The 13,101-nt window shown below is 39.6% G+C and overlaps 1 protein-coding gene across 1 annotated transcript in view; it reads right to left on the reverse strand.

Annotated features, from left to right (window-relative positions):
* The window catches only part of aspscr1 (ASPSCR1 tether for SLC2A4, UBX domain containing), a 31,840-nt gene extending 20,826 nt beyond the window's left edge, over window positions 1-11,014 (reverse strand). The window contains exons 1-7 of the mRNA XM_063013214.1: window positions 10,925-11,014; window positions 10,532-10,587; window positions 9,290-9,404; window positions 4,220-4,320; window positions 2,708-2,765; window positions 2,547-2,620; window positions 1,657-2,170 (exon numbers count right to left, since the gene is read on the reverse strand). Of these exons, the coding sequence (XP_062869284.1) occupies window positions 1,657-2,170; window positions 2,547-2,620; window positions 2,708-2,765; window positions 4,220-4,320; window positions 9,290-9,404; window positions 10,532-10,587; window positions 10,925-11,014 (1,008 nt within the window). The remainder of the gene's footprint in view (window positions 1-1,656; window positions 2,171-2,546; window positions 2,621-2,707; window positions 2,766-4,219; window positions 4,321-9,289; window positions 9,405-10,531; window positions 10,588-10,924) is intronic.
* Window positions 11,015-13,101: the final 2,087 nt, after the last annotated feature.

The following is a 13,101-nucleotide window of genomic DNA, read 5'->3' on the forward strand; positions in this document are numbered from 1 at the left end:
CTAATATAGTTAACAAGAATGTAATGAAAGTTAAAACCTGGAAAGAAAAATCAACCTGATCATCAAAGCTACTACAAACAGAAACAAAATCTATTTTTTCTGCACAGATTTATCCAATTCTGCAGAAGCAAATCTGCTTAAAGGAGCAAATCTGATTAAGATTAATAAACAAAGCAACTAAAAAAGGCAGCCCTCGATTCTCATCCTTCTTTCCGCATGAGCTTTTTATTCCAGTTATTACTCCAAACATAAATATTACAATATAGGCCTTTTCTTATTTAAACTGAATCTTCACAAATCAATTTAATTGCTATTGCTATCACATCTAGTCCTGCACATGCAACACATCACGCTAACAATCGTATCAAAGAGCAAGAGATCGCATCGGTCTCATGACGTGACTTGATTTGTTGATATTTCATACTACACGACTTTCCAAGTTGTCAGGTCGCTGTACAGTTCACACTTCACGACTGGATCTCTTGTAATTGGGACGAGGGGTATAATGATACCACGTCCAAAAATGGACATCAACAAGTAGCGAGCAATCAAAGTTTGTGCGCTGATGTGCAGCGTAAAAACCAGTAGGAAAAATAAGAACAGCAGGGATTGTTCTATTGTGAGTTGGAGGTTAATAAATATTATTTGTTATGTTTTGCAGAGAACGATAAGGTCAGAAATACTGTAAAACTTGTGTGTGTGTGCCGATGTATTCTGATATAAACTATATTACGCCCCTGTCCCACCTGTTTACACTCCTCCCATGCGTTTCCCCTCACTCCGTATCTTGAGTTCTCATTGGCTGTTCGACATAGCACTCATTGCCAGTCGGGCAACTCAGATCCAGATATTTGACAAGCTAGAAATCTCTCTTCGAGCCGCTCGGATTGAGTTGTTGAGTAGTTCACACATAGCAATTGAGAGCAGAGTTTCGATCGCCGAGCAAACGCCAAGTTGCTCCCGAGCCGGCAAATCTAGCGCCGACCAGTCGGCGAGCGAAAATCAGGGCAAAAATCGTGTAGTGTGAACTAAGCATAAGCTGATATTGTCAAATCAAAGGGGTTCCAAACTAAACAAACAGTCCAAGCTAATAATGTCGGATAACAGTGCCGTCAAGATGATTCCGACTTCTAGTGGCCACATGCATAGTCTTCCTCCAGAACATCCTGTCTTGTGTCTTGTATCTACTTCAAGATACTTAACGGCTCATTCATTGTTCCTCTGATTGGATTAATCCATCTGCTGGTCGTCCTCTTTCTCCTTTGACTTCAACTTTTTCAAGCATAAATGTATTTCCAATGAACTGGTTCTTCTCATAATGTTTCCAAAGTAAGAGAGGTGAGGTTTGGTTTCCTGGGCTTTGAGTGAGAGGTGAGGTTTGATTGTGTCTTGATTTGGTCTTCGCTGACACTAAAGTTCAAAAGCAATGATATTATTTTTTTTCTCGCTTTTACATCCATAAAGAGCCAGATAATCTGAGAACTATAATCTGGACGATTCATTTTATATTAAATTAGTGGTTAAATACGTATTACACTAAGAGAAAGTTTAGTGGAGGGAGGTGTATGTAAACTTTTGACTTCAGCTGTAAATGATAAACATTAAATCATGATGTTAACATCTGTGCTTGCACATTTTTAGTGTATTGACTCTCACCTGGACATCATGGCTCGCTTTGGCCTTCTTGGCTTTTGGTGGCGATGAGGATGATGATGATGAAGAAGACTCATTTGGTCCATCCACCCCAGATCCTCCAAGCCTCTGCCCGCCACCAGAGAAAGGCACAAAGCTGCTGGGTGTGGCTGAGTGGGAATGGTATTCACGAGACGGCCCTGGTCGTTCCTGATCCACCTGCTGCTCTGTTCTGGACTCCGGAGGCGTCTGTTTTGTTTTGGGCTGCACCTCTGGCTGTTGTTTGCTGGCGGTTTCTTCCTGTTGGACAGGAGGAGCTTGGCACATTTTAGCAGCAGTTTCTGAGCTCTGAGAGGGCAGACTGGGCATCTGAACAGGAACTGGGGCAGGTGTTGGCTCAGCGGGCTGATCAGGAGGGGTCGTGTTAATCACAGGAGAAGGTTCGGATGCGTTTGACGCGGTAGCTGGGTCGGTCGGTGTGGCGGCTTCTTCCATGGGTTCACTGGGCTCAGGAGTGTTACTCTCTTTCACTACATACCTAAAACGTAAGAGGAGGAAACACACTTCATTAGGACCTGACTGGTATTAGTTGCGATACTAATGAGCTTGGATATTAACTTATAACTAATCACTGATAATATCAGCACATATAAAAAAAAAAAAAACACACACACACACACAAAAATAAGAAATTAAGCACCACTAATGTTAATTTATTAAACCTCAAAACTGAGGAAACACTTTTTAATTTTTATTCTTATTATTACAAACCTAATTTCCAAACAAGTTGGGACATAAAAAAAAAAAAAATATATATATATATATATATATACCACAACATTCCTTTAAACATCCCTTTTTGGTTTATAATACTATGATTATTTAGAATCAGATGAATGAAGGAGGGCTCTGACCTCACAATGGCACTGCCGCCGGTCAGCCCCAAAGACCTAAAAGTGGTCTTTTTCAGAGCTTCCTGTCCACTGACCTGCAAACAAAAGACCAAAAATATCTCATTAGTATTTAATCCCATTTGCAGAGCTGAATATGGGGAGGAAGAAATATGAGAGCCTACCTCATCTCTCATGTACACACAGACGGGTGTAGATCCAGACAGTTCTAGCTCTGGTATTCTGTTACAAACAGTAAAAGAAGTGAAAGATTTTTTAATGATAATTACAAGAGAAACAAATGATTTCTTCTTATTGTTGTTTATCAAATCATGGATCACTTTTTTAATTATTTAGATGTGTGCAGTGATCCAGTGACTGGTTCATTCATTTATTAAACAGTTTAGAAAGTTCACTGCTGTTCTAAAACAACTCATCATTACGCAGCTCAAATAAGAACCCTGTGGTGAAAAAAGAGCCAATCAGCACCCAGCATTGGGCTGCATTCAAAGAAAAATCATTTCTGAGAAATTGAGGACGATGCACACCGCAGATTCACAGCTTCGACCCTCGGTTTTTACTGCTTGCCGCTGAGCTCAGTTTAACCTGACTGACGGATCGATCGACCTGATTGTATTTGACAGTGACGTTTTCAAAGTGCCACCAAACAGACGAATTGTTTATATTTATGGTCAGAAGCGAAACACGGACATGTCAGAGAGAACCTGATTCTCACTGTGAAAAAAAAACACGGACAATGTCTCCTCAGGCTGGCACTGTGCGATTCCTCAGAATGCAAAAGGCAGCGGATTCACAAGTAGGAATTGGCAATGACTAGATTTAGAGACGGGGGGGGGGGGGGGGGGGGACGCTGCATGAAATAAAATGCAGAAACCAGCAACACAGGGATAAATAAATTCCTCTTGCCAACTGCAAGTCTTACTGACGTCTGAGTAAGAATGCAAAGAAACCTAAGCATCAAGCAGCAAGTACTGACTGGACAGAGATTAATTGGCCGAGTACACCACAACGATAATATCAAAGGAAGCAGTTTACTCAAATTCTTTCCTCTTTCATAACAATCTTTCATAATCCAGAATTAGACGAGAGAGAACAACGTGGCAGGCTGCCAGTCTACAACAAGAATCAAACCAGAAGCCGAGCGACCCGGCGGCGTGAGCGGCTTCAGCTGAGAAACTGAGCGTCAACTGCAATCAAGAAGGACTGAAGGTCATGAGGGATTATAAAGTATTAGAAAGGGCAAACCAACAGACCAAGGAACATCCACGACACAACAATGTAATGAGTAAAGTGAGTAATGAGTAAAGAGTAAAGAGTATGTAAAGTTTACATAAACCATCAACTTTTCTGTGACTATATTATTGGAACCGTAGCTTTTTAGCAATTTAGCTAATTAAATAATAAATAATACATTTTTATCTTGGGAGTCCGGTTACATACTTTAACTGTTCTAAATTTAGAATTTGCCGTGTCTTATTCAGCGCGCACCACTAACAATTCCAGGACCAAAGACAAGGTGCTCCATTAGAAGATACAATCAGAGACTAAGCTATACTCTCATTAAAATAAACACTAATTAAATTACCAATATAAAGAATTGTATTTATTTTTCAAGAACAGTTTATACTCTGGTAATTCCATGACTTTCCAGGTATTCCGAATAAGCCACTTGATACCTGGTTTGAGAAAAGTGGTTCAGCAGTTCCCACAGACTCAGTCCGCTGGAGAAAGAGCCCTGGAGACGAGATCCGTCCTCTAACTGCAGCGCAACTCGGACCTGAAAAAACCACGACAAACAGTTTAGATCAAATTCTGATCTGCAGTTTGAAGTTAAAATAAAGAAGAGCATATTAATAAATAGTGGCATTAACGTTTTATTACAGCTTTATTACTATAACAGATAAATGGGATAGAATAGCAAAGTAGTAAAACATTAGCATTAGATTTTGGATTTTAGGAATATAACTGGCAAACACTCAGATTCCAGCTAGACTTTAAATGATGGTTGGGTGACATGGCCAAAATCCTCTATCATGGTCTGCTAAATATAAGACATTTGTAGATTGTAGAAATTTAAAAATGGATGTAAGGAACACATACCAATTATTTACTGGGCTGTTTATGGTTAAAAACATCTAATGATACATTCAGTTACTCTCACTAATATTTCATTTATTATTAGGCCGGGCGCCTACACAGACATGATTGTCTACTGGGGGAACGGTGATAAAGGCCTGCGATTGACTGGTGCCCTGTATAGGGAATTTCTGCCTTGTGCCCAGTGTTTACTGCCATGACCCCGACCAGGAAAAAGCGTAATAATAATTATAAAGTAATAATTATTTCTATTAAACTGCTCGCTACTACATTCTGAATGCTGGTCATTCCATTTATGTTCTATTACTGTTCAAGGTTACAGCCACATTTAATCATTTTTTTAATGAATGAAGCATAAAGACTTGTTGACATGAAACCCAATGTGTTTAATATTTAACAAGTCACTATAAGGGTGAGAATTAATGATCAATAGTCGTGAAATGATGGTCGTTTCTCAGTTAAAAGAATTTGGCAAAATCTATATCCCTGATTTATATACCTATATACATACATACTCTCCTAAAACCCAAGACCTGAGATGTTTCCCTTTTTTAAACAGTTTAACTGCTTCTTTAAAAATGAGTTACTGAAAGAAAACTGTCAGTAAACACCACACAGCACATGGGGGGAAAAAATCAGTGGGCCGGATTAGAAAACATGTCAAATTCAATAGGATACTGATCAAGCATCTATATTGATATGGGCACAATGTGGGCACTCATTACAAAATCCCTAAAGTGGCGTTAAGTGCCTATGACATTGGATAGTGATTTGTGATTTGATAGTCATTTGTAGATCAACACTGAGTCAAACTAGTGAATGAATGCAGATTGTGGTTGGCTGATCAAAACCAGGGTTTGTACGCGGCCTAAATAGTTCTGATGTAATGATTCAGCACTGAGTAACAGCACTTGGACGTGAATGAGCATTTCCTCCTTATTACATCCTGTAAACATGAGCCAGAGGGCTGGTTTAGAGCATTAGCGGTTAGCGCTTTTCCCACTGTGCTTTTCAGCCGCCGCAGTCAGCCTGGCCGGCAATCGCATCGCCTTGATCCTTCATTTACAAATTAGAGGAGCGAAAACAAGAGACCGATTTTCATCTGCTTTCAGCCTCCAGTACAGAATCGAACACACACACACACACACACACACAGAGCGCGCTTATAAACACATTCTTCTGCATCAGTAAAGCAGAACTGATAGCAGGTACACATGCAGGCGGCACACTGCAAGCCAACAAGCCACATGTTTCAGACACGGTGGGTGAATCGGACTACATTAAACAATCCCCGTTCAGTGTTTGACTGTGGGTGGTCCGGCCGACCGGCACACATGGAGGACAGAGGCTGGGACGGGCCGCCACAGATTGACAATGTCATTAACCTTGGCCTTGGTCTTGACCTCAATTTCCTGGCCTTCCTTTCCTAAGCTGTACAGCACTGAACCGAGGTTTCTTCAACATGCCGACCTTCAAACTCATGGAGCCCCAGACAACACACATCTGAATAAACATCCTACAAAGTAAAAAAGTCCCAATCCACTTATTTAAGCTATTTAACTCAAGCATAAGCAAACAAACAGATGAAAAAGAAGAAAATAGATTAAAAGACGTTGATTAATTGCACCGGGGTGAAGACAAACAAATGTTCCTGGATGTACAAGAGGACAGAATGTTCCAAAACCACAGCCATAAAACGACCCAAAGTATTAAAGCAGCACCTCTATGACCCAGTTTTAACAAAAACTAAATGCAAATACATGTTCAAGTCATAATGTCTGCTGAGGGGATGCATTACAACTATTTTCTGACTGTTATAGGATTAGGGTCCTGCTAAACTCACGGGAAAATGTGCCCACATTTCATGGATTTTTAAAGAAAAGAGCCACAAATAACACTGATAAATTGAATTATGGAATAAATAGAGACAACAATACACAGCACAGCTACCTTAATAGCTGAATGTAAATCTAGAACATAAAGACACCAAACCCCCCACCACCCACATTTACAGAACTGGTTGGGAGTTTTCCAAACTCGGTTACCGGAGTCGTATTTTTAGCTGCTTTACTCTTCAACATCTTGGACATTATGACTAAGCGTTTGCTAACTGAATTGCCGTAGGATTGCTTGGATGCCTCATAGTGCAAACTAACCAGTAAACAAGAGGCACTTGAATGCTATGCGAATTAAAAACGTTAAATCGCTAAACACAAACCTTTAATTTTGAATTCTAAAGCAAATTGCATATTACACGGGAAACGGCTCATTTCACTGTCCGTGCCGCGATTTTTACGGCCGTGAATTAGGTAGGGCCTTATATAAGACTAATCAAAGTAATTATACAGGACCAGCCCATGGTTTTTAACTCCATGACGATGCCATATTTTTGGCTGACACAGTTTTCTGATGAATTCAAGAGTAGTTTAATGAAGTCTTAATTACTGACTTTATTGACCGCTCTATACTGTTGTTTTCGTTAAGCTGCTTCTTTGTCTATGGGTCGCCACAGAGGATCATTCTGGACTGCATAGCTGATTTGGCACAGGTTTCACCCCAAGGTCCCTTCCTAATGCAAACCCAAACACAGCCAATCATGTCCGTGTGTAGACGCCCAACTGACTCATAGCACTGATAAGATAACCCAAACCATAGATTGGAATACTTAAAAAATAATAATAAAACTGAAATATTTTCTTTTTGAATGGTTAAGAATGCCACAAAAATTCAGGACATGTAACAGAATTCCAAGAATAATTCAAGCTTGCCTGGATGCAAATGGAGCAACTACTTATATATCAATATATTGTTGATGGTTTCTATAAGTGTCACTCCGGTCTAACCCAGAAAACAGAGACAGTTCTGGATGATTGTGGCATTATTGTGGTACCAACCAGCAACAGGCTGGTAATAAACTCTTTTCTGTTGCTATTCCTTATTATATTACCTACTAAAGACATTTTGAAGTACAGCAGCCGAAACTAAGCGTTGTTTGACATTTTCTGTTTGAACACAGTAACTGAAACGAGAACTCTTCTCTGGAACACCAGCGTTCAGGATGCAACCATTAATCCTCACCCACAATCAAAAAGGCTTGAAGTAATTAGTTTCTTCCACAAATAAGCCATCAGCTGCAGCCAATATGAGTCTTGTCAGAAAGAGGAAGCTGCTCTGCAGATGTGCCCGCTTCAGCTCGCTTCTGAGATGGCACTCTGTGACACAACCCAGACACGCCGAGGCTGTTTACGAACTACTCTGAGACTTGAAAAGGACGCCACGGCCACGTTAGCACCCGACGGGGCCCGGCCACATGGCCCCGTACGGCGGGCGCCTAATTACGCCAGTGCACAAACAGAAGAGGAGACAGAGTCGGCGAGGGAAAGAGTGAACGTGGAACGGAAAAAATGCATTTAAAATGTTCAAAGAGGCGGATTAAATGTTTTGGAACGGCGAATCAAACACTACACTGATTATTTTTATGACCCATGTTGTAGCAGTAAAGAGGGAGCACACGTTATGATCTGGATCCTGAGACGGAGGAGTAAAATCAATCACACAGCAGCATGGGGTTTAAGCACTTTCTCTCACGAATCAGCTCACGATGCGTAATACCCACCACACACTCGTTTTAAATGCATACCAGTGAAGATCGGTGCATGTAATCCACACCAGCAATTATACACTGCTCAACCAAAATGTGAATACGTCTTCCTCCTAATGTATCAGATAAATTATTATGATTTATCCGATTGTTAATGGTTTTAAACTTCTGTAGAAAGTTACATATTTATTATACATACATATCTACCTTGATTACATAAGAACTCTAGAAGCACTAGTTCTACAGCCATTCAATATAAGCAGGCAGCCAAAGTGCTCGAAATGACATTAAAACCTTTGGCTCAGTCCCAAACAATTAAACACAGCCTTTTAGCTTTATCATGCTGAAGATGAAGGTCGATGTAATTATTGCATTTTATGATTTATTGATTACATTTTAAGGAAATTATTTATTAGAAGTGAAATTAACTGTAGTTTTAAGTGCATAGTACAAATCTAAATTATTAATTGGATTAAAATGTAATAATGTTATAAAATTACATTTTAATGCTCCATTCATATATACATTTAAAACATTAGTATTAAGAGTACTAAGAGAAAAGGAGTAAATTCAAATCAACTAAGCTAAACAGCTGCAAATTGGAGCGATTCTTTATCAAATAAATGGCTGGCCAGTATTCCAATCAGTTAACAAATCGTAAAAATGTGCCATGAAATACAAAATTGTAAGCAAACTGAAGTGGCTGAAAAGAAAACGGCAGGTATTGCAGCTGCCAGCAGCTCTGTAACACAAACACGCATGTGCTGAACGAATGCACATAACGCCCAGGACAGGATACCAATCCATCGCCTGGCCTCGACCACCCTCAGATATAGTTCTGACAACTGTATGTACACGCCCAACTGGCAAACAGCACCGCTGGGGATTTGAACCCTGAAGCAGCAGCAGTGGGTTTACGTAATATACCGCTGCGCCACCCGAGCGCTCCCATATTGAGTAACGACAGAATAATTTCTACATAAAAGTGCAGGAGGTGATTTAGTGTCTGAACTACAACTGTTTAACTAAATCAGAGTTAATTACACACCATGCTCTCTGCTCCTGCACGGGCTCGGGTGCTGGTTACTACCTCCAGTTTGGCATTGTTTGGCAGGCTGGCAAACCTCCATTGCAGCGTCAAGTCCAGCACATTTCTCTGAAACCTACAAATAAAGCATCACACAAAGTGAACACAAAGCAGTGGGTGTAAATACTTTGTCGCTGTCGGTTACATGAAAAGAAACAAGGTGTCTTCAGTCTCATCTTTTTTGTACATTTATAGGGTATTAATACCTGGGTATTTGTATTTTCTAAAAGCATTTTAAAACTTAAAATTGGTAATTTACTGAGCAAGGAGGAAGATTAGTTGCTTTATGCAAAGCTGCATTCTACCCTACCTAATGGTATTTACTAATTAGTACACTAGATATAATATTGTTAAACACTAGTTATAGTGTTGAATTTTACACTACCCAAACTTGGGGTAAAGCAGCAGATGAGCTGAAAGTAGTAAAAACAGAAGACAGCTGTTACATTGATTATTTTAATATTTGTAACCATGTTATCATTTAGAAAATGGCTAAAGATACTAAAACGTACTGACAGGATACGGCAAAGGTTGCTGCTGTAGTATTACTTCGGTTAAAGTGCTGGTTATAGTGCACGATTGTATTCGATAGTCTCTGTTTCAGCTTATGCCTTCATCCTAAAATCCTCCTGATAAAACACTTGTGGGCAAACAGGTCTGTCATGAATTAGAAACTGTTGGAACATGGGTTAAACTGTCCACAGTCAAGCAAGCTTTACTATGCCTTGATCTTATAGGCTGCAGTGCAAAAAAGAAATCTGCTGCTATAAATTTGCCACCATTTAACTCGACTGCTGTTGTTTGTTGATTATGTGGAGACATCAGCACTCCAGGACATGACTAAGTAAGGCTTGCTTGACTGTGAACAGTGCCGACTACATTCCGGCAGCTTCTAATTCATGGCAAAACAGACCATTCGGACATTTTACTCACTCCTAGAAAGACTAATGTTTTTTTCTCTTGATCTTGCAAAGAGACCACTGTTCCATGTACATAATACAAACTAACAGAAAAAGAACACTGTCATGACATACACGTCATTTACAAGTGTGGTTAAGAAAAACCTCCCAACCCTTGGGCTCTATTTCGAACAATAAGAACAGAATTGGAGGTGTAATGATTAAGCATTCTGTATAAAACTGTAGAATCATGTTGAGGAGCAGCAGGTATCTAAAGAACTTCGGGACATCAGTATACACTTACTTCAGTCCATAGTCGTCTGGATTAAACTCTAGCTTCTTGGAAACTTCTTCAAGAATCTGAAAGTTAAAAAAATATACAGTTGCGATTTGAAATTCCAAAAAACAAACACATTTGTTAGCTAAATCCACGGCAGACAATGAAGATAATCCCGTTTTAGCAGGCTGTGTTCCAATTTCCTACGTAAGCCCTACACAAGCGCGCTTAAGCGCGCCTAATGTAACATGATTCTATGCACTTCTTAGTGCACTCTATATACAAAAGGGAGCTTTTTCGGACGCGACCACTGTTCATGACAAAACACTTTCATTTTTGACTCAAAAACGAGAGGAATTAACCCACATAAAAAGTAAACACGTATATTAATAAGATATAAATACATTTGTCGATGTTTACCTGGAGCAGCGGTGTGTTTGGCGACACTTTAACTGTCTGTCTACGTCCATTCGGAGCAAGAACTGACACCGTAGTAGTGCTGGCTGCCATCGCGCAATGACGTCACCATGTTTTTTTGAATCAACTTTATTGACAAAAAGGAATCGTTCAAAATCGTGTGGCAGAACGATTCCTGTCAGGGTTTCTAGTCAAAATGAATTAAACTGTTTCTAATCATTTCATAGTTCATTTCTATTTAACGCTTGCTTCCTGGTCAGGGTCGCACAGGTACCAGCGCCATTTGTGCAAGTAGAGGAACTGAAGAGAAGCTGATACTACAGTGTTTTAAAACAACTGTGAAGTATGGTGGTGGAAAACATTCAAAATACTCAAGTATTTGTGTTGGGCATTACACTTAAACAATGGAGAAGTACAACTCCATTCTTCAGACACATGCTGTCCATGGTGGTTTAGATCTTTGTAATGAAGGATTCATGTTGCACCAGAATAATGGCTTTAAACACGCATCAAAGCTTAAAACATAGTAATAAAATAAAATAGCCTAGTCTAGTCTGTAACTGTACACATCGAGTGCTAACGGGGTGTGTTCCCAATAAGCCAAGTACATTTAAACAGTATTGTAGCGTCGCTCTAGGGGCCGGCACAGGCTTTAACCAGAAAGCCTTGCGGTAGTGGTGTCTAAGCTCACCGTAGCCGTGTATCCCGTTGTTGGGAGTGGGGTGGCTGCGGTGAGGGTTGGGTAAGTAGCTTATATGTTTGTCTGTTGTATGAATGTATGTGTGTATGAATGGGTGTCTGTCCCTAAACCACTGAATGAACTGCCAAAGGCAGCTCACTCGCGGCCCCGACGCTATCCTTCCTGCTCGCCGGCGCCACAGTATTTTAAAATGGCAACAACACTGCTGTATCTGCTACACTCATACCAGAACAATACACATTAGTGTCATGACAATGATCCATGATAAATGAGGCAAAAGAGCAGCAGAAGACCACATCATGTAAATAGACACATTAGATGGGCAGACAAACTACTTATTTCACTTTCCACTTTCTTAAAAGTGTAATCATCAATTGTTTTTACTGGTTTCTTACTGTATTTCCTAAATATAAGAACCTCAATACCAGAAATCTTGGAATAGTATGTGAAAAGCAATTTGTAAACTCACTGGACATGTATTCAAGTAAAAACAGCACTAGCGCCAGATATTCACTGTTTACCTCATTAACCTCCCTGTTTTTATTAAATATATGTAAATATATAAATATAAGGCACCTTTTCTTAGTCAGCTATTGTAAGGATTTTAGATATTTGTCCCTCTATAGTGCATAATATTATTAAAATATATTATCTGGAGAAATTTCTGTGTGAAAAGGGCAAGGAACAAAACACTTATAAATAACTATTTCCTTTGTTCCTTTAGTCATGGATATAACCACCATGTGGGCTTAGTAATACTTTGAAAAAAACACAATTAATTAACACCATTCATTACTGCCCACATAAACAAATGCAAGCACAAAATACCTGTACAAAGTTCTTCAAGATTGCACATCTGAAGACTCACATAATCAAATAATGATAGGAAAAAATCTGCTCTTAAAACGGAATTTATTGGTGTTTAATTACGAATTGTTAACATCACGCATTTTCTTTTTTTCTCTTCACTAAGCACTGTGCATTGCACTGTTTGTGTAAACTGGAGGAATTCAGCTCTTAGGTGGCAATAACTAATGAAATGATCCCAGTAGACATATTTAGGCTTATTATGGATTAATAAACATCCAGTTTTGTAGAAATGCCCTTGCGGAGAGCTAACGTCTGGCTAAAATAAATGAGCTAAAAAGCTAAACTACTAAATCGAATGTTGGACCCCTAACATCTTGACAGGCGGTTTTGGCAGACAATTACTCAAAGCGTAATAGTCAATATGCAAGTACTTTAACCGCTGTGCCACTTCTGCTCATAACAGTAAGGCAGACTCTAGAATATGTGCCACAGGTGAATTTTGACCCACAGCACCTGCACTGTTTTATATGTGTTACACAGAGACCAACTGCACTACTGGAGCACTGAAGACTGCAAGTTGTTAAGTGTGTGAAAGTGATAAAGCTTCAGTGGTTAGATGATGGTTGGATTATAGAGATGTTTGAAAAGATCAAAGGCATGTGGTGAACAT

Source organism: Trichomycterus rosablanca, chromosome 17 (genome assembly GCF_030014385.1).
Source record: "Trichomycterus rosablanca isolate fTriRos1 chromosome 17, fTriRos1.hap1, whole genome shotgun sequence".
Lineage (NCBI taxonomy): Eukaryota > Metazoa > Chordata > Actinopteri > Siluriformes > Trichomycteridae > Trichomycterus > Trichomycterus rosablanca.